At 43.9% G+C, this 26,141-nt stretch overlaps 1 protein-coding gene across 1 annotated transcript in view; it reads left to right on the top strand.

Annotated features, from left to right (window-relative positions):
• The window catches only part of LOC104623100 (chondroitin sulfate synthase 1-like), a gene marked incomplete at its 5' end in the record, with an annotated part of 27,135 nt that extends 1,324 nt beyond the window's left edge, over window positions 1-25,811 (top strand). The window contains one exon of the mRNA XM_010290078.1: window positions 25,641-25,811. Coding sequence (XP_010288380.1) covers window positions 25,641-25,667 — 27 coding nt within the window. The remainder of the gene's footprint in view (window positions 1-25,640) is intronic.
• Window positions 25,812-26,141: the final 330 nt, after the last annotated feature.

Raw genomic sequence — 26,141 nt, 5'->3', positions numbered from 1 at the left:
GGGGGCCGGCGGCTCCTCCCAGGGGTGAGGGGGCTTCCCCTGCCCGGCTTGCCGGGCTCTTTGAAACGAGTCCTGGGTGTGTACAGACTGTCTGATTGAAAACACCTGCTGGGCTTGAGCTGCAGTTTCTGTAGTACCGGGAAAAATGCTGGTGAGTCTGTCTTAGAAATAAGGGAGAAGCCGAGAGCAGAAGAGAGGGTGAACAGTCTGTCTTTTTACGCAAACATTTATAAATGCCTTGTATGCAACTATCGCTTTGTCCTTTTATGAGATGTGGTAAAGAGAGGGATTCTTCTGCCCACGTGACAGAGGAGCTGTGGTCACGGATGACAACAGATACTGCTGCTGACCCGCTCTTTCACTGCCAAAGACTTGGGTTAAACTTTTGACATTAAATTTCTGCCCCCAAACGCTGTTGCTTTGTTTTCAGTTCACAGTTCAGTGATGGGAAAGCCCTTGAGGAAGGGGAAAGAGGTTTCCAGCTGCAGCAATTAATTCATATCTTTTGTGCATACCGACTTTCTGGACTAACAGTGACTCTCCACATTCCCTCCTTACAGACCTAGAACTAGTTTATGTATTGCCAGCATTGTGGTTAGCCCTTCATAAGGAGTCAGTAACTTTTTCCACAGTTTTTAGCCACATAAAATTTTTACTCTGGACTTTCTGAGTTGAAATAACTTTTGGTGTGAATGCCTGTACCATGTAGCATTTGATAACTTACTGAGGGTCAGCGTTTTGGTCCTACAGAAACTGGCAAAGACCTCCTGAATTCAATACCATCAAATTTTGGCTTGAAGTAGCTGACAATATCACACAACTTCACTAGGATTGCTCTCTGACACAATTAGATTGGGCTTTTCTCAAAATCAATTTTGTTGTTTGACCTTCTGTTAAATTATCCAGAGTGCTGGAGTCTCCCAAGTGCCATGAATTACTTAAAATTGGTTTGTGTGAAGCATATAAACTGTAAGATGTTCAGAAGTAACCCGTGAGTGTGAGATGTTAAGGCTCAGCTGTTCTGGAGAGAGGGAAGAGTTTTGGTGGTGAAAGCACGCTGCTTCTACAAGGAATAGGCCCACCCTCATTTAGTTGAGGCTTTTCAGTTTAAAGACCTGTCACATTTTCCTTTTGTTGATCTGGTCCTCTCATTGCCCAGACAACTAGATTAAATGTGCCTGGTATTTTATTTAAGATAAAGCAATAGCTGCGTGAAATAACACAGCTGTCATAACAGCTATGTTAGGAAAGCTTGGTGTAAAAGCAGCATTTTCCATGTCTTGTATGTTCATGAACATCAAGTAACAGGCCACTGTAAGTGAAATGCAAAGCGTTGTATTTCAGTGAGCTTCTGACAGAGCAAAAAGTTTATCAGTGCCTGGTCTGCTGGGGCATAGCCACTACATTCTTCATGATTCCCATCGAAAGGGAAGCAGCGACAGCATGAGGCTCAGCAAACGAAACGTTATTGGCCTCAGAAAACCCAGACCTCGAACTTCCTTGTTTCCTGCGCTTCCTATTCTGGAGAGTCTCAGTGGCAGCATGAACGAGGAGCCCAGGTCTTCCTTTGATTGCACCACCCCCAGGTCTTTGGCTTTCCCTCTTACTGTCTCGGACACGGAAAGCCCTGCTGGACCTCAGTGCGGGTGGTTTTTTCCCTGCACTGTTCTCGTGGTGGGCTCTGTGCCCAGAGTCGTTTTACTCATCTCCACGACTGTCACTGCCCGCTTTCTCTGATTTTAGGATCCCACAATGTCTTTACTGTGCTGCTCATCTTCCCTGGCTCTGGCTCTGGTGTTGTGCCCAAATGCGTCTCCAGGCCTGGCTCTGTGTTTTTTTTCTACTCGCAGCAGTCTGTCTGAAAACCCTTTTTTTCCCCGTTTCCTGTGTTTCTGTCACTTCGCTGCTCTCTGCGATGCCTCTTAGACCACTTCATTAGTGGCACCGGTTATTGCCCATTTCAAGACTTGTAAAGATTTGTTCATGCTCTTCCTGCTGTCAGGAGCTTTTCAGCAAATGCAGTAAAAGAACTGACACTATGGTTCTTTGGGCTTCCTGTTTCATCTCACCCCAGAAAAGCGGCAGCAGCAGTATGTGCAAGCTTGAGGAGAACTGAAGCTCCCTGGGCTCCAGGGAGCTTCATCTGGTGCACCCAGGTTGCTGCTTCAGGGGCAGTTTGCAGCCTACGGTGGAATTTAGGCTCCTGTGACCGGGCTTGTAGCTGTTGCCCTACTTGAGACAGGTCAAGTGAGTCACAGATGAGACATGCCCCTTAAAACTCAAATTCTTTATGGCAAGGATTATCGTCATCGTAAAACAAAACCAAGACTGTTACTGCTATTTGATTAATAGCTGTAAAACTCTGTAGGGTGGAGCAGCCAAAGCTATGGATTTTACGCAACAAACTGGAAGAAAAAAGTCATGAAAACAATGGAGCAGTGAGGTCTTTGAAGCTTACAGATGGGAGCTCGACAGTTTATGAAGTGTTACAGAGTGCAGCCCTTCCTCTTGAAGAGGGCAAAAGGCTTGTACTGAACTTGCTAGGAAGTGATTCTGCATTTCTAGTGAATATTGGTGTTTTGGACTTCTGGCACGCTGATGGGTGTTTTTCTCAGGAAGTTACATATTTGAGTCTCCTTTCTTCTCTCATTTCCTCCTGCTAGTAGTTGTTCTAGTTCATCTTGCGTGAGACATGCTAGTTTTGTTTTCTCATGCACTGCCATGTGGTGCCACACGCGGTCTTGGCTATTCAACCTGAGAATGGGTTTCAGCTCTGATGACAAGCTACCTCATTTGTGATTTAAACGATCCCAACGTATTGTTGATCTCAGTTTTCATTCTGAGTCTAATGTTTCCTTTAAATGCATCTGAATTACGAAGCCATCACTCTGTAGCTTGGTGTTGTTTCAGCCTTGTTTCATAGCTGCTGCTGAGTATTGTTCTAATTTGTGTCTAATATCTTCATCCTAAGAGTGCTGGTAACTTTTATATAAGCTTTTTGTAGCTACTAGAAATCAAGGCAGTGCTGATACATATCCCATTAATTTCTTCAGTAATAAAACCCTTCTGACACATACTGCTTTCAGGTAACACTAACTGCTCTCTGTCCTACAGCGCAATAGAAATGGCTGGCTCCAACCAAGCAACTCACGCTACCTCTAACTGCTGATGCAAATGCCCAGATGTTTTGTCTGTTTTTCCTTCTGTTCTGATTGAGGTAGTGGGAGAAATGAGGTAAGAAACAACAAAACGTGTCTGTGTGGAGGAGGCTGTGCTTTCCTCCAAAGCAGCAACAAGTACTCTTAAATGTCCTGAAGTGACAAATTTTTTATAATATATGCGGAAAAGAAGCTGTGACAAAGGGAGCGATCACATCCGGAAATGGGGGCATCAAGGAAGAGCAGGTCCAATTTTCCGGGCGTTGACGAGGGAAAAAGTAGGGCAGCGGTGACTAGGGATAGCGGGGGGCTTCTGGGGCAAGGGGGATTTGAATTAACGTTTTGTGTGGTCTTTCATCTGGAGTAATTGAAGATAATTGCTACTCTGAAAATCACTGAAGCTAGGAAAGCCCTTAAAGTGCACATTATATCTGCCAAGTACATTGGCAGTGCCAGAACATACTGTTTCTGGAATGGACTCTCCCGTGGGCAAAACTGAAGTTTATGTTTTTCTGTAAGATAGCCAGGAGTGAAAAAAAGATGAAAGTACTGCAGCGATTGATCAGACTGAAATACTGGGGACAGATGCAACTGTTAACCACTAGCTAACCTTCAGTACCATTGCTTTATCCTCTGAGAAAGAACCTTCCTTAATTAACAAAAAAGTCCATTCAGCCCGTTTCTGGATGGCTAATGTACAACACGCAGCGACTTCAGCAGCAAGAGCTGTACACCTCAGAGCAGGGCAGGATGGGGTCTGCGAGGAGGTGCTCTGGGTTCTGAAGCACCTGGGTTCAGCACGGTCTGTGCAGAGCAGCGGGGTTGGACTATGATGTTTTGTGGCTCTTGCTCTGTGAACCCTTGCCTTGGACTCCAGGCAGCAAATGTAAGACTCGATGTGTCTTTGTGCTGGGAGCATCCAGCTGCACTTCTGAAATAAGATGCTCTAATATTGTCTCTGCTTCAAAGCTTATACTTTTTTTTATAATGTCGGAGCATATAAACTTGGCAAACCCTGGCAGCAAGAGATACTTGCATCTCACCGTGTGTGTGTAGCCCGTTGCATCTCTTCATTCAAGAAACCTACGATAGAAACTGTGTGCGTGCGTGCGAGAGGGAGGGTACAAGCATGCCCAGTGTTTTGTGGTGGATGTTTATAAATCAGCTTTTATTAAGCACTAAAATTTATCTTTGAAACACTTCAGAGATGTGTCTTTGCCTCGAGTAAGTTGGAAGTGGGTGGCCATCTGTTCTGGGGGTGGATGGAGGTTAAACTTCTTTGAAGGTAACGAGGAACGGTACTTTGTCAGAGGACACACAGGTAAGACAAGAGCATTATCTGGGCAGGGAAGGTGATGTATGGGGCTTAGTGTGAGACTAAAATACATGACTGATGTGACAGGGAGTTTGCGACGACAGTGGGGGAGGCAGTGTGGTATGACCACTGTGGTCTAATTTTAGTAGCAATGTTTGCTGAGGAGGAGGGCAGAAAGGTCAAAGGAGAGAGCAACGGCTGCAGTTTGGGTTTGTGAAACCAAGGTGTGGGTTAGCAGGGTTTGGAGTAGGACACAAGAGATCTCAGATCTGCACCAAAGTCCTGACCTAGCTCTTTCACTTCAGAAAATAATTAAATATTTGGGAACCAAATATTTCAAAGAGCGAAAACTGACTTGACATCACTAAGTCATTTCTTAGTGAGTTCTGAACTCAGCTTGGTAAAGGTTTTTTGTTTGTTGTAGAAATCAAGAACTACTTTGTATATAGCTCTAAGCGTTGTACCCAAGTCATTTGAGTCTGGATCTCGTTGACCTTCTGCTGGCCATCATTTTGAAAGAGGAAGGCTGTGTGATATTTGCTTACACATACATGCATTTCTAGGCTGTAGAGACTGTTTGAGACTGACCTATTTTTTGTGAGCACATGGTTAATCTGTCCCTAGTTAGCTGAAAACTAATGCCTAAGCTAGGGGTTGCTGAAATGGGGACTTTGATTGGTGGTGTGCAGACTTGAAGAAAGCTTCAGCCATGAATCCAGCAAACAGAAATACTGCTTTTTTTCCCCATTATTGTTGTCTTGAAGTACAGTGGTTCGGTTAGAAATTAGGATCTGTGCAGCCTGTTGAGTTTAGGGAGCCATCAGGGTTAGTTGTTATCTTGAGGACAAGTCGGGAAAGACTAATGTTTCATTGCATGGCAGTACAAAGAACTCTAATGAAATACCTCATCATCCCAGTTTCTTAATTAAGGCACGCAAGAAGATACTTGAGGATTTGAGTGTGTTCTGTTGAGCAGCAATGGTGATAGGCAGAGGGAGGTAAGTCCGAGACCAGAAGCTTTCTGATGTACTTTCTCTTCTGAACTGATGGGAGAGCCATCCATTCCTCTTTTGCAGCGTAGGTTCTTACTATTCGGTTTGCTGGCGTTGTGAGACTCAGTACTTTGAAGAGATGATGTAGTGCAGTACGCAGCTCTGATGACAGCACAGCCTCTTGTAGGTGAATCCCACCTGACTGGAGACCTCGGAAGGACACAGTTAAATTCCAAACCTAATCAATATAAAACCCAGTGTAGTCGATTATCTCCCATGGGTCAATCATGTCTGATCAAACTTTGAGTTGGCAAGTTTCCTTTTCCATTTTATTTAGTACTTATCTCTGTGTATAAAAGATGAGGGTAGAATAAACCACTTCATGGCTACCTCTGTATAAACAGAATCTCTGTGAAATGTCCCATGTGACTAGACAGTAAAGAAAAAAAAAATTGTCTTTCTCAGCTGAAGTGGACATGAAGTGTCTTCAGCTGGGACTCTCAGTATGGAAGTTTTTAGCTGACCTATATGTAGCATATACGTGATCTGGATATTTTGGGCAGGGTGTTAATTGTGTGAATTTGCAGAGAATATTTGCTTTTCTCCCTTCAATCTAATAGAGCCGAGTTCTGTGCACAGCTTAAAGCACCAGCAGTGTGGAGGTGTCAGAGCCTGTATGCATGGGAGAGAAAAGCCAGACTTGTTTGGTGGTGGGGAAATAGAAATGAAGTGCTGATGTGGGGAAGGGGCTTAATATAAACTAGCTGAGGTCATCAAAGGGATGGTAGCTCAAATACTTTCAGTACTAGTTGTATTATACTTGGAGCATGGTGTTTCGAGAAATACTTGGATTTTTAAAAAAAAACAGTTGAATTATTACAGAGAAGAAACAAAAAGTGGCTCTTTTAAATGGATAGATATGATGGGTTTTGATATAGTGTCTATTTGTTACTTTTATAAAAACAATTTCATGTAAAACATCATTTGCTTTTGGACTTTGAGTGACTGAACACAGATCATTATCCCGAGTTGCTTTAGACAGCGGCTATAGCCAGCCGTATCGGTGTGTAGCACTGAACTGCTCCGAAGGCTTTTCTTAGTGCTTCTGGAGCGAGCAGCACAAGGCTAACGCTGCCTCGACGCAGCTCCGGGAGCACCTCCCTGCGCTCTCCGGGCTGACAGTGCGCTGGGGCAGTCTCTGAGGCTGCGTTTGTGATCTGTACAATTGTATTTTGCCAGTTCCCCATCTTTGCGGTCACTGGTCTGCTGCTGGTGCTGGGAGATCTATTGAAAAGGGCTCTTAACACCAGGTGACTCCTCACCTCAGCCCAGGAACTGCCAATTCCTTTTTCGCTTCCCAGTTGCCTACTCCTGAAGTCACAGTCCTTGACGGACTTTGTGGTCCCCCAGTGCTGACAAGGCAAAAGATGGCATTCGGTGTGCTGCTGTGTTTCTTTTTTTATAGCTCGCAGCTGCAGTTACTCACGAGAACTGCGTATCTTGAGTCTTCCCGTGCATTGTACCCAAGTGCACTTAATGTATGTCAGTAAGGAGCTTAGCTTTTTAGGCTGTGGTGGGAGAACCATTGATTTATGGATGAACAAGGAAGATGCAAGACGACAAACTGCAATGCCCAGTCCTTGCAGCAGGCAGGTAGCGGTTTAACTCTGTACTGTCATCTGATGGCTCTGCGGATGGTAAGAGTATGTTAATCCGACTGCACAGAGAGTTAATTGTCTGGGATTTGTCTAACCTCATTTCCTGCAGACACCTCCTGGCTGAAGACCTGCTGCTGCTGTTTCTACAACCATCTGATTTGGAGCTGAGAACTTAGTTCTACTTTGCTGGACTGTTGCACCATCTTTAATTGATCCTTAAAATGCTTAAAACATTTTAGCACTAATTTCCTGTGTTAAAAGCTTATCTGGACTCCTGGTGGTGTGAACTTTCATGATTGTCAGCTGGAGACCTCTTAAAATCTTGCCAGAAATCCTGATTGCCTGAAGGGTGGGGATTATCTTCCTGCATGCCTCAACCAAAGTGACCTTTCAGTGTCACAGAAGTTGGGAACATAATTGGAAGGGTTTGGGGAACTAACTGGCTTTGTCTTCTTAAATCCTGAAGTTTCAGCTGAAAGCGGGTTTGGGGGTCCTTGCAGAACTGAAAGTTGAGTTCTGGGTATTTCTGGTTAGTTTCTTACATAAAAGTGAATTTCTGCTAGTGTCCTTAGTGGAAGCAAGTTAGTCAGTGGTTCTTTCAGATGTGTTTTGATCAAGTTAAAAGTACTGTTACAATAATGAAGCAAAAGTAAAAGTTGTGACTGATTTTTATCAGTGGGATTTTTGGGAACTCATTGAACTTCATGCCTGTTACGTGCAGCTTCTGTGGTAATGGTGACTTCAGTAAAAAGTCAAAGCCTGCATGTAATTTAAATTGCTATTGGGGACCCAAAGTGTTTTTTAACACTCTCTGAATGGGAAATGTCTGTTTATGAGTTGATACTTTTTCCGCACTGCAGTGTTGTACCCTGATGTGAAGTATTGCTGGTCAGAGGAAAGCCACTACAGTGAGCTCCCTTTTCCAAGTAAGCACCCCAGCAGTTTTTCTGTTTCACAGCAAGATTTGCAGTCTGCGTAATGCCATTTTACCTGTGCTGCTGGTGGTGACTTGCTCCCAGGGCTGCAGCGTAGATGAAGCCCCAGCGATCAGCTCCTGTGCTTGGTGGTCTGATGTCCTGGGAGCACTGCTAGGGTAGGGCAAACCACTTCATTCAGCATCTGTTCTGGTTTATAGCTGAGAGCACATGTCAGTACAGGATGGGAGCCCTAAATGTTTATGTAGAGCTGTGAGATGAGGCTCCTAGAGACAGTGTTTTAGAGTCATTGCCTTAGAAAGAGGTTAAGGAAAAGGCACGACATGCTCTTGTGTAATGATGAGAGCACAGGTAGGGTCATGCCCACTGGATCTCAGCTCCATCCAAGTCTCTGGGTTTAATCCTTCCTACTGAATGGCTTTAGGGAACTCCAGCTGAGTGCTATATTTGTTCTTGGAGGCGGTCTTCAGAAGCATCCGGTACTCTTTGTGGATTAAGCACAGGTTCTTAGACAGAGGCTAGGATTAGCAATGAAATAAATGGGAACCCATAGTTTGGACTCGGCTAGCAGTTCATTAGAAAGCAGAAAAGGATGGTAGAAAGTTGCTTGCAGTTCCAGAAGTGCGACTGTCACCTTCCTCCAGCTGCAAAGAAAGCATGTTATCAGAAAAATAAAGCAGCACATTATTAGAAAATTCATCTACCTTTGGGTTGCTCCAGCCTTTCTGAGTAGGCGGCCAGCATTTGGATGCTGCATCCTTGCCCACTGTTCTTGGCCGTGCCCAGACCTTGTATTGGTGTGCTTTCTGAAAGGCAGGCACAAGTTTGTTCATGAAAACTTGTTGCCTGCTCTTGTTCATGGTTGCCACTTCAGATTGGTGCAGCTGGTTAGAAAAGTGCTCTGAGAATGGCAGAAGAGTATTAAGGTTTCCTCTGCTCATAGGCCTCCAATGGGTGTAATTACTTGGCAGTAACTTCTTCAAACCTTATTTGAATTAAAGCTACATGTTTTGGCTGGTTATGTCACCACTGTATTAGTGAGGAATGCAGGAGAGTGCTAGTTTGCATTAACTGAGCTGCCTTAATCCTTTGTAACCATACTTTTTAATATATGTTACTGTCTTACACAGAGAGAAAATACTTGCCCAAGGGACAGCAGAGTTCACTCCTCGGCATCTCTGCATAAGGGTGATGTTCTGTGTCCTTAATAAGGACTAAGAAAGTTCTTAGTAAGTGGGTGTTGAGAATTATGTGTAATTCTGCATAAGTACTCAATGAGGAACAGTCTGTATCCTAGATCTGAGTTTTTAATAAATCTTTTTTCCTACAGTCCCTCTCAGTCTATGGGTGCAGAGTGGGTTAAATGCCTGACCCAATTTTTTTAATGGTTTCATACAGCCTTCAGACCAGATGCTTCACTGAAAACAATTTTGTCCAACTAAAATGACTCCAGAATGTACACCTCTCACGTTCGTTGTCCAGGTCAGCAAAAATATTCTTCCCTTGCATGCATATCTTTGCTGTCCTGACAAAAGAGAAATTTGCTTAACCTTATCACAGATGATTTGTCAAGAAATCTCACCCTTACCTCACCTTACCTTGTTTGTTTAACCTTATCACAGATTACTTAACTGACATGTTTGGTTTTATATCCTTCTCCTGCTGAAGACATTTCCTAACATCTTTGGCCAAGGGGAACTTTCATTTAGAAAAAAACAAAACCTAACCAACAACTGAGAGACAATAGCAGATTTAATCTTCATAAAGCAGCAGGGCTTTTGCTTCCCTGGGAACGTTTGTGAGCTGTGCCTTTTCCAGATTTTGGACAGAGCAATTTTTCTTTGGCTTTTTCAAATAATCTTTTTTCCTCCCTCTCCGACTCCTTAGAGTTGAAACGTGCGCTGCAATGTAATCGCTGCAAGAGCCTTTTGCAGTTTGTCTTGTTGCTGTGTTTTAGTGGGCCCAACTGGAAGCCATCTCTGATCCTATGGAGTAATGTGTTTGGCTGAATCCTGAAGTTTGCCGATGGTGGCATCGCTGCTGCATGTGCTTGTACTGAGGAGAATCTGTCCACATGGTTTCTTATCTTTTCTAGGCCAAAAATAACACCATAGCTCCTGCAGCCTTAAAGAATTAGCCTGATTTCAGAACTGGAAACTAGGGTGAAGGTGGAAAGGATATTTCAAAATACATAAAATAGGAGCTGGGTGCCTAAGCATTAGGATGAAGAGCCCACGCCTGGAACTCTGGATGGTGAATCAGAAGTATTTGTGATGGTCTTTTGCATGGACACGACCGCAGGGGCAAGTCTCAGCTGAATTGCAGGTCTGCTCAAATTTAAGTCAAGAGGTTTAGTTCTGATACGGGAAGATGGAAGGTGAGGGCAGTGTCATCTTTCTTCTGGTTGTAACGTGGCTCCTCCGGATCCCTGGCGCGGCTCCGCAGAAAGGAACGGGCCATTTCTCCAGCCCACGGCGTCTGCTTTGTGCCATCTGCCCTCGCGGTTCCTGGTGCAGAGGAAGTGTGAAATGTGTAACCCCGTTTATTCTGCTAGGTGGTCAAGGCCGTCTCCCTTACAGAAAATGCCTTGTTTCTGTTCAGCCAGCACAAAGGCTCTTTTATAGCTGCTTGGCTATACATCTGCCGAGGTGCCTCAGACTGTTAGCACTGGTTACTGTTTGAGGTATGCAGGCTCTGAGGCTGTGATGTACAGTGATATGTTGTTTATATGTTGCCTCCCTTCCCTTTTGAGGATAGGGAGCTGTGCTGTGTCCTGCCCTGAACAAAGCTGGTGTTAGTTATGTGGTGGAGCGGTAGCCTGGAGATTTTCCCTTTAAAAGCAGGACTGGAATTCTTCTGTTTCACGCTTTGAATTAAATGTCTGAATTTGGCAATGTGACTGCAGGACAATAGAACTTTCTCTGGAGAAAAATGTGTTGAATTTCTGCTCCAGAGACAGACCTGGCTTGAAAGACAGTGTGTGCACCAGTGCAGAGGGACCCCCGTCCTTCACAGGGCACTTGACAACTGGAAGAAAAACCCTGACTTCCTAAAGTTTTTGAACTTTATTGCAGCCTCTGGATTAATTTCCCCATCTTTCCCTGCACACACCCCCCCCTTTTTTTTCTCCTGCACATGTCCTCGTGCTCATTTCACAAAGAGACTTTGCTGAAACCAGTCCTGCCCAGAAATGCACACTCATCTTTTGAAATGTAGGGAAGGGAGTGAGAGGAGGCTCTGCAAGCTGACAAAGTCCTGGTGAGTTCTGAATCTCTGATGTTTGTCTCCTTTGGCTTTCAGACATCTTAAGGTTTGCCATTTCCTGGCTCCTGTGTTTGGTTTTCTATGTTGGTTTGGTTTTTTTTTTTTTAACCCCACAAAGCTATCTGACAGCTCTTCAGTTCCATTCCCAAATAGCATTCTGATGCTGTCACTGCTGGCTTCTTGGCTCAAAGTAGAGCTTGGGTGGAAAAACAACTTTTCATCAAATTACCATGAGATAGGTCTCATGGGACAAAGGAAGAGCCCAAGAGGGATGTGCGCTGTTTCACATTAAGCTCTTTTGGTTTGACGTTGATGTTCTCTTCCGCTCCATTACCGTGGATAAATATTGAAATCTGGTAGCTGACTGTGGCAAAAGGTGACTTGAGGCAGGTCCATGGTATGTTCCACCACCGAGTCCTCGTCCCTCGAGAGCAGCAGCTCTGCCCTGCCCAGGCCCTGGCGTTAGCACCCGGCTCCAGCTTGTGAACGTGTGCCTGTACTTGCTCTCCTCTCTGGGGAGTATTTCTTGTTGAAGATCTGTTTAGGCTTTGAAGATGCATTTAGGCTTTTTGTGGCCTCTTTCACAAGAGGGTGAGAAGTTACTTTTCAACTTAATTTTAGACTGGCTGTCATTCTCGAGCGAGCTTGAAGAAGTGTGGTTTTGACCTTGCTCATAGGGAAACTTGGAGGAACCTGATTTCCCAGTACATTGAGGGAACTGTTACCTCGGGTCTAGAATTTTGTGCATCAGCATCAAAGTGCTTTGCAAACCTTTCCCATGCTCCCTCCACCCTGTGGAACGACAGCTCTCTCCACATGGCACAGGGTTATCCCCAGGGCACGGGAGGAGGTACCGTCAGGGTAAGGTGTAGAGTGTAAGAGGTCCTGACTGTGTCCTGCAGCCAAACCACACCTTCCCTCCCCTCTTTCACCAGTCACTTCAATTAAAATTCCACCATCAGGACTGAAGTGAGGTGAGGCAGGAGCAGACTTGTTTTCAGGAGGGAGAACAGACTTTTCTGCCGGAATGGGCATTTTCCCAGAGCAGGCTCAGGAAATGTCCCCTCCCCACCAGTTAGGCGCAGAAAAGTCACAGGTAGAAATTGCAAAAATAATTGCTTCAGAGTTCTGAAGAGACAAACCTGCAGCTCTCCATCAGCCTTTCTGAACCATGGCCCAGAGCACTCATGGAAGAGGATTTCTTAATAAAGTTGGGGGGAGCCAAGTGTGCAGGGGGTGCAGATGAGACTCTGCTGGCACCGGGGAGCAAATGAGAAGGAACCTCCTGAAGGTGAAAGCTGAGGAAAGCAAGAGAGCCAGAGTGAAACCTGAGGGGGTCTAACTAGTGTGGTGGAGTCCAAGTAATTTCAAATATTCTAAACAGACATCCCGTGAGTAGAGATATGAGGGAACCGGATTCCTTTGGCGTTTGCAATATCAGGCTGGCTAAGTAACTGCTCTTGTGCAACGTTCTGCTAAGTGGTTACGGAGCAGATCTCGCTCCTTTTGTAACTGCTGCTCACAGTGAACCAGTTTCTCGCCGTGAGGGAGTCTGGCTGCCTGTGTAAACCAGGCAGCTGTTTTACAGGCGCTTACCTTTGCAGGGGGTCAACGCAGTGATAAAAGCTAGACGGGAGCGCTGAGAGTGGAGGAGCAGCAGTCACCTGCAGTTGCTGAAGGAACTGTTGTCTTTAAGGAGTGTGAGGACAACGTAAATCTTAAACGTGCTTACCCTTAGTTGCAGGCAGTTTCTCTAATGAGAGTATGGGAGCTAGATGTGTGGTGTGGATTGGTAGAGAAGGACTGAGATACGCTTTCAGAAAGGAAATCAGTCTAAAATAAGTGTGAGTAAATAGTAAAATGTTACAAGGTGCAAGCTAAGGAGCAACCTGCTGTTTTCCCTGGCTCTTGCTGTGACACAGCTTTAATCTTTAAAGCCGGAAATCATATCTGATGGGCTACAATAATCTTATTTTTTCTAGACATAGAACTCCCCTATGTCTGCCTCCCCTAGGCAAGGAGGAATACCTGCCAAGAAAGCAATGCACTCTGAAACTCAGCTGCTTTGGCATGCCAGTAAAGCCATCCTGCACTGAAGTGACAAGTGTGATGCTGATGGGACGTGGTCTGGCGTGGCATCCAAGTTGAATCTAAATAGGAGCACTCATGTACCTGACTGATGGCCAAAACAGAAGAAAACCACTGAGCAGCCTGCATAATTTCATGCGTAGTTCCCATGCAAAATAGTCAACTCTTCACCCAAAAATGAGGTTTCAAGGTGACAACTTAGAGTATGTTTTCTTCCTGTCCAAGCAGAGAGTATGCAATGAACAGTGGCTTGGATTTTGTTTTCTTTGGTAGCCAATATAACGTCACTGGTTGTCTTTGTGTCTGTCTCTGCCATGTGCAGCTTGGGGTTGGTGCCAATTTTATCAATATGATGATTATATGCAGAAGAAGGGAGCTGCAGTGGGTCTTGTGGTGCCTTGACGGTAAATAATAATAAAATACGGCTATCTGGCTATCTCTTAATAGTCTGGTTAGACTCCCCTGATTGCCGCACACTGGAAATCACCCCTTTTCATGTAGCTGTGCGCGCTCATGCACTCTGCGGTTAGTTAAAATAAATGTTCACATCCTTGTGTGTGCTGGGATGTAACAGAATCACTGTAAAATATTCCAGACCCTGTTCCTGAGCACTGTCACTTGGATGATGCTGTCACAGGTTGATTTTTTTTTTTTTTTTTTTTTTTTTTAAATCCTCAAGTATTTTGTAGAGTTGCTGCAGTCCTTTCTACGTCACCCTTTGGGAATAAAACCGTAGCTATAACCTTGAAACTTGGAAATATCTGTACAGACTCAGTCCTGCATCTCACACTGGACAATAATGAGCACTGAAAGCTAAACTGAGCCCATTGATATGTTGATGATCAGTACTGTTTTTCTTTCTGATTAACATTCAACCTGTGTCTTCTATAACGTTTCAAACAAACCATGGGACTGTCCATTCTTCTTAGATCCAGTTGCCCAGTGGATTTGAGCCCATCCTGCCAGAGAAGTTGCTGGCGCCGTATCCCGTTAGGGCAGTATCCGTGTTGGCCCGTGGTTATATGCATGATCCAGTTTGGGTTGTTCGTCGTTCCCTGAGTGTGATCCTGGGCTGAAGGTGACAGACTGACAGTGTGGAGCAAGTTCCTTCTGTGTTTGACCGCTGCGGCGTGGAGCCCGTAATCCCGTAAGGGTTGCTGCGTCCCTGCTGGGAGTCTGCGCGTTGCGCAGGAAGCGCAGAGGGCTGCGTGCTGCAGCCTTTGCCTTGGAAAGCTCACGTGCCAAGAGGTTTAAGAGAGGCGCAGTAAATGGCGGGACATCACACAGTACCGTGGGCAGCATTAAGTGAGCAAGATATTTTTAATGAGGTTTTAAGTTGAACCAAATTCAATTTAGAGAAGCAGCTTGGTAAAGAGAGAACTTCTTGCCTGTGCTTTAGGAGAGCTGCTTGACTGCCCTCTTGGTCAAGCTGGCTGCTTTGGGTCCCCCTTAGCTCTCATCTGCCCCGTCTGCCTTGTCACCTCCCATGTGTGCTGCTGTAGAGTGGCCACCTTGGTTCTTCCGTGGGATCAAGGGTGGATTCCCTGTAGGAGTTCTGCTGGGAGTGAGCCCGGGCTCACTGGGAACGCCAGGCACAACAGGAGGCAGGCCAGTGGGCCAGCAGGCTCTCGGGGGTTGGGGATCAGCCATCCTGTGGCTCTTGGACATAGCTATTTGAACGAGGCATGCAGGTTGGGAAGGCTGGCACCTCCCATCCCGTGCCTTTGCTGTAAGCTGCCAGCTTTCGGCAGTTGTCCTTTAGTCTTTGAGAGTGGGGCCTCAAATGTACTGGTTAACCGGGCTGGGATGGCAAACCTCCCGGGTGTAAGGTACAGCAAATGTCACACGGGCCTCCCGAAAGGGCAAGGGGAAGGATACGTGTCGGGTGGCCAAACACACCTTCCCTCCTGCCCCCCAGCACTTCGGCTGAAGGTCAAACCTGAGAGGTCTGCTTGTCCTGCCAGGAGAGCCTGGGAAGCTCGTTGCCATGTCATGTCAGTGGAAGTAGGAAATTTGTAAGATCTGAAGGTGAATTAAAACATAAGGGCACACAGAGAGCGCCGGGGCATGCTCGTCTGTGGAGTGTACATTTCAAAACAGAGCTACCACCCCACAGGACTTCCATCGGGTGGGTAAACCCCTGGTTGCCTAAACTACAGCAAATTTAAGAGAATAATAGTTTGGAGAGATGATAAATCACTCTATTTGTTTCTCTGATATTTGAGGGGAAATGCTGGAATGATTAGGCATTTGTGCATATGCTATATATATGTGGGGGTGTGCGTGTGTATATATATATGTGTATATATATCCACTTCTGCTCCCTGAAGGGAGAAGGTGGACGCAGTCAGTGGTGGGGAGATGCTCTCCCAGCGGTTCTCCCACATCTTCTCCCTGGCAGCTCTCGGGAAGTAGAGCCGTTGGGAGGAGCGGGGAAATGAGGAGGGTGAGGAGCAGAATAATGTGTGGGACTGATCCAGGCTTTATTTCTCGCTCTGCAATAAGATGGCCTTGCTGGCTGGATTGATTTAGGTTTACTGCAAATCTCATCCACTCAGCAAGCTGCTGGAGGAAACCGCTGGCAGTGTCTCCAGGTAACAGTAATAAAAACCCAAGTGATTATAATATTCTTTCATTTATAACAATGAAATACATAGAGGATGGCTGCAAGAGAGTGGTTGTGTGAAAGGGCAGGCAAGCAGCTCTCTGCTTTGTGGGGGAAGAGCGAAGGCTGCGGAGTGGGTCAGGCTTTCCAGCACTCTCCATAGGCACAGCTCAGGATGTGAGCATTTTCTTTTCTTTTCAATAAATTCTAGGAAATGCAAGATGAAGTGGTCTTTGTTTGGCCTGGCCGCACAATCACCTCACGAGCAAACACTTTATCATGCCAGTTAGGCTGTGATGGGTGATGTATTACAGTAGCTGGCTTGTTACTCAGTGTAACTGCTGCTGCTTTTATAGCCAGAGAAAACCAGGCGGTGAGCTTGCTTGAAGCAGTGCAGTGCTAAAGTTGTTGTTAAAGCCTTTTCAGGGGAAGTTCTTGTGGCAGAAGGCTTTCACGTGTATTAATTGGTCCAATTTCTCTACCTAGTGAAAGAAGTCTTAAATTATTCCAAAAGTAAAGAATCAGGTCCAGGTAAATTTATATTTAGTGAGATAACATTGTAACAAAAGAGAACGTAGCTATGCTGAAATGTGTTAGAAACGTCTTTTGCAGTCGTAAAATGAAGATACCTTTTTCCTCTTGCATTTTCTCCCCCCGCCCAGCAAAACCTCGCTGAACACGTCTGGACAATGAATGTTCTTTTGTAGGGATGAACACACAATCTCGGAGGTTAAACTTGCTCTATAAGGTGTTTGCACTCAGATAAAGCTCTCTTACACATGACACTTCCTGCACTGTAACAACTAGCTTTAAAAAAAAGTGTTTAGGGAAGACTTACCTTCACATAAGCAAGGCTGTACTTAGCTTGAGCTTCCTTTTAAAAACGTCAGTGTCACTTAACAAAGCCCTTAATGCCATGCTCAGCGTTGCTGCCATCTTTTCCTGGACCTGGTGCATGGGCTATCCATGAGCTCAGTGGGTGCAACCAGGCAATTCTTGCTGTCCCGAGTTTGGGGACTGCCTGCCGTGCCTGTGATAAAGGCGTATCTTTATGTACTCAAGCAGTGTGTCGTACCCCTTTGCTACAGCAAAGACCTCCAGTTTGTAACTCGCTGAAGAAGCCTCTCAGTCAAGGAGGACTTCATCCGAGTAGAAACTCAACACAAGGCTTTTCACAGCACATCTCTCCCAGGAGCCTATGTGTATTGTATTTTACAAAAAAATTCCTTTTATCCATTCAGGACCATCGCCATTAGGACTTTACCCGCAGTGCATGGAGGGGCACAGCGCAGCATCACAGCCTTTCCTTAATGTGAGCAGCCGTGTGTCCATTTACGGGCTCGAGTCACTCCTCTCTCTGCACTTGGTTGCTTTTTCTCTCCTTTCTTTTTTTTTTCTTTCTTTTTTTTTCTTTCACTTTTTTTTCTTTTACAGATAGGTTTTGGCCACTGCTTTTAAAATTGTTCAAATCTCCATCTTAACTAGATGAGGCTAACCACTGAAGCTGTCTTGCTTTAAATGCTAATCAGGATGTGTCTTTTTTTTTTTTATCTTTTTTTTTCTTTCCTTCTTCAGTCTACAAAGAATACTCTGTTTTATGTGCTTTATATGTATGATTTCTTCTTAAAGGACGACTCATTTCCTCTACTTTAGAGGTATTTTCTTAAATCTGTCACTTCCTGTCTCTTTCTTGGCTGTCTGATTTGCCAGTTTTTACTTTTTTTTTTTTTGGTAACTGTTCCGCTCATTAACTTCTCAAATCCTTTGGGAATTGCGTTTTGCCCAGGCGAGGTGAAACTTCGTTTTTACTCTGGCAAGAAATATTTGACGATTAATTTAATTGCTAAATTGGCTTCTAAGCAGAAGCAGGCTTGGAAAACTGAAGGGGAATTAATCATGCCCGCTTAACAGAAGGGCCTTGAAAATGCGGAGGCTGCACTAAAGACGTCAGTGAAAACAGAGGTGCACAGTAGCTAACAAGCTTTTAGTATTTTATCATACTTTTTTTGATTTCTTGCTGGCTTTCACTGCTTTTTGCCCGTTCAAAGAACAGACCATTCCCTTCCAAGAAGCGAACAAAGTCTTCTCATCTCTGGAAAGCACTAACTGGCTGTAAGGGTGAAGCCTCTTGGCGTTTGAATGAACACCTGAAAATTCACGTACCAACACAAAATACGTGCCAGGGACACCTACGGACAGAGACATGTGGGTCCTTGTGTTGCTTTTCAGAAACTAAAAATGTGATCCACCACCTCTCTATAGGTTTGGAGAGTTAAGATTTATTCCATGAGTGGATACATGTACCAACAGGAGGAAAAGTTCTGATCCACTTTTTGCAGCCTCAGTGCTCACAGATCGTGTTCATTCTTCACCTGTCCTGCAGCAAAAGAGCTGGTTTTGCACTCTGGTTCCTTGTGTAAAAACAGCCTCATACTTAAAAATATTTCTCTTGCACTTGCTACAGAATTTATACTTCCATCAATTTGGATTGAACTGTCTTTAATGTATACACAATAGGAAATTAACTCTGGTCTAATGAAGAGCTCAGTTCAAAACAGCAAGTGCTGTATCAGATAGCATTTAAGATTTTTTTTTTTTATATATATATAATTTATTTAGACTAAAAGTGAAATACAGATGAGTTACAAGAGTTACTTCTAAATAAGACCTGGCATAAGGTTGAATTTTCCTCTGATGTAAATGGATGTGACTTGATCAGGTAGCAAGGTTATGCCAATTTACATCAGCTAAAGATTAGGCTTAGAAATATTGTATGTGACTACATATAAGTACTACAAGAAAACAGTAAGGTCTAAAGGATGTTTTGTTCGGTATTTTATTAAAACAAATTGGGTAGCTTTTGAAAAAGCTTCTGCTTGCAAGACTACATGTCTTAGTTACAGGGAGCTCAACTTCATGGGACTCCGAAGGCATTATTACAACTTCGGTAATTACCCAAAATAGCTGTTCTGTACATAAGATTGGCATGACATTAAAGCTCAGTGTCTTGGGCTTTTGCAGGACTAGGCTGCAGTAATGACTCTGCCATTATCTAGCTGGGAATCTTGCTTTGAAATGCATAAAGCCCTTATTTATAAAGGGGGGTGGGGTGTCAAGCTGTAAAATATCTGATTTTTATTAACTATGTGAGATCTGCTGTTGGTAGGAGATGTCAGTAAGGTCTTGCATATACTGTGGCTTGGGAAGAAGTGGAACTTAGGGAGCAAAATTTGTGTGTGGAGAGGTAGGAGAAGCAATTTTATTATGGGTTGTTACCGGTTTTGCCTGCTGCCTCCATTGGCAGGGGGAAGATTAGCACTGTCGTGAGGGGAAGAAATGAGAAATTACGGATGTGAAAATGTTCTTACATAGATAAAACCACTGAAGTTATTCCATACATTAATAACCAATAATTCCATACATTAATAACCACTGAAGTTATTCCATACATTAATAAATGTCGTTGCTTATAAAATGCACATGTAACATTAATGTCTCAATGATGACAATAACTTGAAGAAATAGTTTCCTGCAACCCCTAGATAAAGATGCTGAGTTTTATCGAATCATTTGCCATTCAGACATGCAAATAATGACTGAAAAACCTTATTTCTGTAGTGCAGGAAGTATTTTGTGAAGTACAAGCAACCCTGATTTGTATCAGCATTGTAGTGCTGATTTGAACATAGACCTATCCTTTGAAAATCCTTTTTGGCTGGGTCCAACTGCAAATCTTTTAGTACTAAATTTTAATTATTTTTGCATTTGTTTTTCAGTAAATGTTAATACTCTGAGAACTGAGAGTTCTATTGATTGTTTTTCCATTATTTATATATCAATTTAGCAGAGCCAATATAAATGCAATCAGTTTTATGCATTATTTTTTAAGTATGTCAGGTATTCTAAGGCAGGTGCAAATGAAAACACAGCTGTGGTTCATACAGTCATTCTGTACAACTGACTAGTTTGGTACTTCCACAATTGAAGAAATTAACAGTTGTCCTGTGCACATTGCCATGTAAATTGAGATCTAAAATGCCTGAGTTGTAAGCATGCATTAATTGTAAGCATAAATTTCTGATTTTTCTGCTGAAGTGCTGGTAAAGCATTGGGCATCTGGTATGGGCTTTGACCTACAGACAGGAAAAATAACAGGAAAAAATAATGAGGCAGTAAAATTTAAATTTCCTAAATTGAATGGGGCAGCGTGTTTTTGTAATAGAAAAGACTAGTGGGACTTGAGATGATGTCTGTAATTTTTACCTTTCCTCTCCCTTGATATCTCAAGAGAGAACCCAAGACTTACTCCTTGCTAGTCTTGTAAGGGCTGTGTTCTAGACACTTCTGTGCATCTGAACCACTTTTTGAGTGACTTTTTCACTAATCACTTGGGAGATCTGTTTTTTCCCTTTAAGTTATAACCACATAGTGTCTTATCTTAGGATCAGAGACGAATACCTTATTTACACTGTCAATCAGCCCCTTCACATTTAGATTATTGCTTTACAAATATTTGTAAACATTTTAGTAGATCATGCTTGGCTTCTTTCAAACTAATGACATTACTCTTTCCTTTGTCCATCTGTCCATGGTCTGCCATGTGCTTGGGTAGTTTGTTTGGGTTTTTCCTGAACTCTTCTCATTTTGCAGCCAGCTTTCTGGCAGGAACATCTGCAGAAGGTGCAATATTGGAGTAAAAGTGTGATTTTTAGCTCCCCAGCCCTGAATGTGAAGATACGATTAATATATCCCAAAGCAATAGCCTTTTTGCCGCGCTGGTGATTTAAATAGCTTTCTAGCTCAGACTGTAAGATGTAAAAACACTATGGCTCTCCTTTTGTGGGAATGTCTGTCAGGGGCTATTAAACATAATGGTCCAAATGCAATCTCCAGCTCAGGAAACTCTTCGACTGCTGCAAGCTGGGAAGCACTACGAGGGCAAGGACCATCCTGTATCTGCCCTGCCGCTTGGACCCTTCCCGGAGGAGCTCACAACCGCCCGCTGTCAGACAAGACGTTAGCCAGGTGGGCCTTTAATCCGGCGCAGCGTGGCTCCTAGATGTGTATATTCGTAAATTCCTTCTGGTGCCGCCTCTGTCTTACCGAGTTGTCCACACTGTTCGCCAGCTGGCTTGTAAACTCTGGATGTATGTCATCTGGTTTCACTGTGTCAACGGGACGAAACCAGATGAAATACCTTAAGTGTTCCTCTGACCCTTTTTTTCCAGCACTGTGAGCTTCTCTGTTTCATGAGAAGCGTGAGTGAAGGCTTTTACTGGCTCAGTGTCACCTTTTGGTTTCTTCCTCCATATTTAAGTGACGAGCTTTCCCTCCCCTGCATGGGTTTGTGTCACTGCTGCTGTTTTAACTGTTTGTGATATTGGTGTCTTAAAAAGCATTGCTCTTCAAAAATTGTACTGCTACTCTGCATCCTGGGGTCATCTTCTCCCATGTTCCCATTTCTCCACAGGTTTTAATTTCTGGTGCTTTTCAGTCTTTCCCTGCAACCAAATGACTTGTGTGCCGTTTTCTTTTTGGTTCTAGTGCATTTGCACTGCTTCGCCTCTGTGCTTTGCACTGAGAAATGGCATTCAGTTTGCTTCAAGCCATTTTCCTCGTCTTATAGCCACCTGGAGGATCTTGTGAGCTCATTTAACAGCCTTCAGCGTCTACTCTCTACCTGTTAATATTTTTCTCTGGATTCCTACCATCCTCTGGAGCATTGCCTCTTACTAATTGAGAGCTAATGCTAAGTAGGGCAAACATTGTAAAGGGCAGCTTTTCCATGAAGAGCCTCTTTAATTGCTGGTAGGAGAGGGTTATATCTGTAGCATTTCCTTTCCCTTTGCTTAATGCAGGTTCAAGTATTGCCCTTCCTGCTGGTAGGTGAAAACACTTTAATAAAGTTTAGTGCTTTGTATTTGAAGGTAGTGATTAATGAACCTTCATGGTATAGGATTTTTCATATTAGGAAAAGAAATGGGCGTCCGAATGTGTGTATGCCAGTAATATCAATCTTAAGCTTATGCAAGCACTTCTGAGATGTTGGCGATTGTGTCTTTCATTTGCTTTGAGAGAAAAGATTACTTGGACACAATAGACCAAAGGGACCGTCCAATATGAGGAAATAGTAAGAAATGCTGAGTCAGTGGCTTCAATTCTTACCTGCTCACTGGACTTTGGCAGATTTTGCAAGTGGTATTCTGCATGATTGCCCAAACCCAGTACCACGTCATCTGAGTGCGTGCAGTCTCCTGGTTTTCACCAACAGATCTTGTGTTTTCCTCCTCCTCCGTGTCCTGGGAACACAAAGTGTTCGGTGGAAAACTTCCTTGACCAGAATGCGATGCTAAATCTTGTTGTCAGTTGAACTTTCTACCAAGCTGGGTTGCTGTTAATTAGAATGTCTTGCCTTGCTTCTCTCCTCTTCCTTCTCTTTAAATCTGCCCTGCCCTATACAGCCCTCCAAAGGGCACTGTGGCAGTAGGGGAACATCTGAACAATGCGACGTGAAGCCAAGAGCTTTTTAAATTTAATTGAGTTAATAACCTTTCTTAAAGACATTTGGCCTGGGGCTAGATGTGTGCAGGTGGGAAAGATGGAAGGAGACATCTGCCTTTTTTTTCTACTGATGTCAAACAGCACCTAGGTTGTTCATTTTTCTGGTGATCAATAATAGTGATGAATCACAGTTTCTGGCTCTTAGAGTTTTTGTCAAATTTGTGTTTCTTGTCCCTCCTGTTGGAAAACTTTCCCATGTTTTGAATGAGAGTCATACAGCTCGTTAAACTGTGCCTAACCAACAGTGCTGGGTTTTGACCCCTGCGGTTAGTCAGAAAACCCTGGCTGGTGTCAGGGCAGGCAAGGTGGGTGCGGGAGGATGGCACTTCCCACTTGCTGGCTTGGCCGTGCCGGGGGAATAGCCATTCCACGGGGAATAGTTCCCATCACCGTCACCCCTTGGAAACCCGCTTGCATACCAGCTGGCCTCCCTTTTGTGTAAGGGTGCTGTTAGACAGCAGGTTAAGGCACTTCTGAAATAGCAGACGTGCGAGGAGTGGAACGAGTATCTCATGTCTCAGAGAAGATGCTGGGTAGTTCCCACACCGAGTAGTTTGCGGCCGAATCTGCTCTCCGAGCTGGCTGGTCCCACAGCTTCGTGTGCCAGCGCGAGGAGGAGGAGGAGGAGGATGGGCCCCTTCCAGCAGCATCAGCTGAGTCTTAAATAGGCTCAGGCTGCTCCTTGAACGTGTCTGAGTGGCCTTTCCCTGCTGCTGCAGCTACCCCAAAGCAGCCATGGACCTGACTTCAATCTAACTTGAGATGGTGGCTCATTAAAAACTAGGTACCCCTTAAACACTGCGCCAGGGAAGTAGGGCACTTTCGCCCCGGCTCCCGGACCTTTCCCTCTGCGAAAGTGGTTTCTTTGGTATGAGTCTATATCGGTATTTAGTTTTAAACCAACAGCTTAAATTTAATTAGGCTTTTGACAGAGACAAAGGCTTTTGTGATTTGAGCGCTCCTGTAGCAGTTAATTAATTTTCCAAGAATTTTGTAGACACTTGTTTGTCCTTTATTTCAGAAGGTAAGGAGTATATCTTTGTGGAGTCCTTTCTACCTCTGATACCATTCAGATCATCCTATCTTGGCTTTCAAGCTGTAGGCATTTCTGAGGAAGCTAGGCTGGTGTTCATTCCAACTGTGCACTGCTCATTCTGTTTGTGTTGTGGGTTTTTTCTGTTTCTCATGTGGAATAAGGGGAGGATTTGGTAGTTCATTGTATCTGTTAAATTGGTGTCATGGAAGTGAATATTTAAATTGAAGGCTTTTTTGGAAGAAAAACAGTTTTGAAAAGTGAACAGCTTAGGAGTTGTTTCCTAAAAAAATTGTTGTTAATAATGATTTTTGTAGTTGGAACATGATATTTTTATAGTATTGACTTCATAATGTTGTCTTCTTTCCTTTGCCTGCAATCTTTAAAATAAATAGTATTATTTGCCTTATGAAATGGTAAATAGCAAAAAACACCCCCCCCAAATTTTAATAATATGTGCAATCCCATAGACTTTTCAAAATGCTGGAGTTTTGAGGACAGAATGAAGTTACTCCTTGTTCTTAATTCTTTTTTCTGTTGAGGATTATAGCTCCCACAACAGAATCAGACATGAAAAAGGGATTTTTGCAGCAGTGCTTTGCCTTTTCTGTATCTTAAGCACAAAGATAAGCGTGTTTATGCTTGAACATGACGACACTATGGAAAGTAATTGTTGATCTGATTACCTCTATTGAGAAGAGCTTGCCTTCCTGTGCTTTATGGGTGTTCATCTGCCCGGGGCAGCGAAGGTTGTGCTACTAAAGCTTCTGCCTGATTTCCATTCTGCAGCTACTCGAGGATGGGACAAGTTCGGACAGCAGACAAAAGGCAGGCCTGCAATAGTCCCTTGCATGTCAGACTTCGACAAGTTTGCGTGTTTGAGGAAGCTAGAAGTAATAAAGACTGAGCAGAAGAGACTCCTCAATATCTTTAGGAAGACCCATACCCCCTTTTTTTTTTTAATGTTGCTTGATTATTTTGTTGTTGTCTTGGCTGATTTTTTTTTCCCCATGAAAAAATAGATTTTTATTTTCACCTCTTTTTCTTTTAATCCAGGCATTCAGGAAACCTGAAATTGAAATTGGCTTGTATTGATGGCTAGATAGAGCTGAGAAGCAGACAACTGGAATTTCTCTCTCAGAAAGCAAGTATTCAGTTAAATCAGTAAATCCCCCTATGGCAGTTTAATCCTGAAGTGGAGCACAAAGTCTCATGCAATGAAACAAATGTCCACGATGTTAGGGAGGACTCTCAGAAGCCTCGTTTAACTGCTGGAAATAAAGACATGCTAACATGCTGCTCTTCCATAAATATTTCCCAGTTGTAAGCCATAATGGGCAAATACATTACCTTTCACCACAGTTGTGATTAAAAATGGTGGGATTGCTAAACCATCAGCGTACAAAAGTCTTTAAGAATGTGCACCCACGTGGGGTGGTGTCTTTCCTCTGTCCTTAATTTTTGCCACAGCTGAAATGCAAGGCTTGGGGCAATAAAGCATGATATTCTGTCTCCGTAGGGTCAAGCTTAGGAAAATCACTTGTTCTTTACCCGGACTCCATATCTGCAAACAGCAGGGTTGTGGATAGGGTGTGTGCTTAATATACTCAGTCTGCAAGACCACCACATTAACAGAGAAAGTACGATGGCAGGATCTGTATTTCCTTTATTAGATTTCATCTGTTTATTGTCGCTCTGTAGCCCCATTTCCTCTGTATGTCCTTTCCAAATGTATGCGTTTGGTTTATTGACACCTGTGATGCTGAGGTATTACCTCGCCTTTTGCCTTCTGCTCTCTGCTCTGCCTGTACTTGCCTGTTGTGTGTCACCTTGATTTTGCTTTGTTAAGTTTGGAGGTCAGAGAGAGGTTGGGTTTTTTGTTGGGTGTGTTTTTTGTGTTTGTGGGGTTTTTTTGGTTTTTTTTTCTTTTCATATTGTTACCAAGCCTGATGGGTTCTCATTTGGGGTAAGAGAGAGCCTTTGGCCATGCCAAGACTGTAAGTTATAAACAGAATTGTCTTTAACTTGCAGATTTTGAGCAAATGTTTCTCGGAGTAGCACTGGAGGTGGTGATTAGAGCCGAGGCTGGTTGTCTGATGAGTGTGAAGTTCTCACAGCTGTCTGGCAGAGCTGTCTGCTTCCTGCAAATCCTTGTTGTACAGTTGGCTCAGAATCTGTGGTAATAAAGTATCTTTTGACAAGTTCTTTTTCTTTTTTCCTTTTTAATTTTTTTTTTTTAACTTCACCCTTCTCTGACTTTGGCACATGATCTTAGGTGCTGCCTACATAACAATAAAATAGGCCTTTTCTTTCTGACAGTGGGCACTTCTGCTCCCCAGATCTCCTGCTGTCCCCCGGGCAGGGAAAGCATGCTTGGTTAGAGACAGCTCTGCCCAGTCTGCAGTACCGCTTAGACAGTCTTTCCTCTGGCTTATTAGATGCATGGGAGAGCAGTTTCTTATACCTGTCCAATTTCCATTTCCAATTTCCATTCTATGGAATGGACGTTTCCCAAAAGTCTTACAGGAATTT

Source organism: Phaethon lepturus, unplaced genomic scaffold, assembly GCF_000687285.1.
Source record: "Phaethon lepturus isolate BGI_N335 unplaced genomic scaffold, ASM68728v1 scaffold28046, whole genome shotgun sequence".
Lineage (NCBI taxonomy): Eukaryota > Metazoa > Chordata > Aves > Phaethontiformes > Phaethontidae > Phaethon > Phaethon lepturus.
Note: the sequence above shows the minus strand (reverse complement) of the source record. Positions and strands in the feature narration are given on the sequence as shown.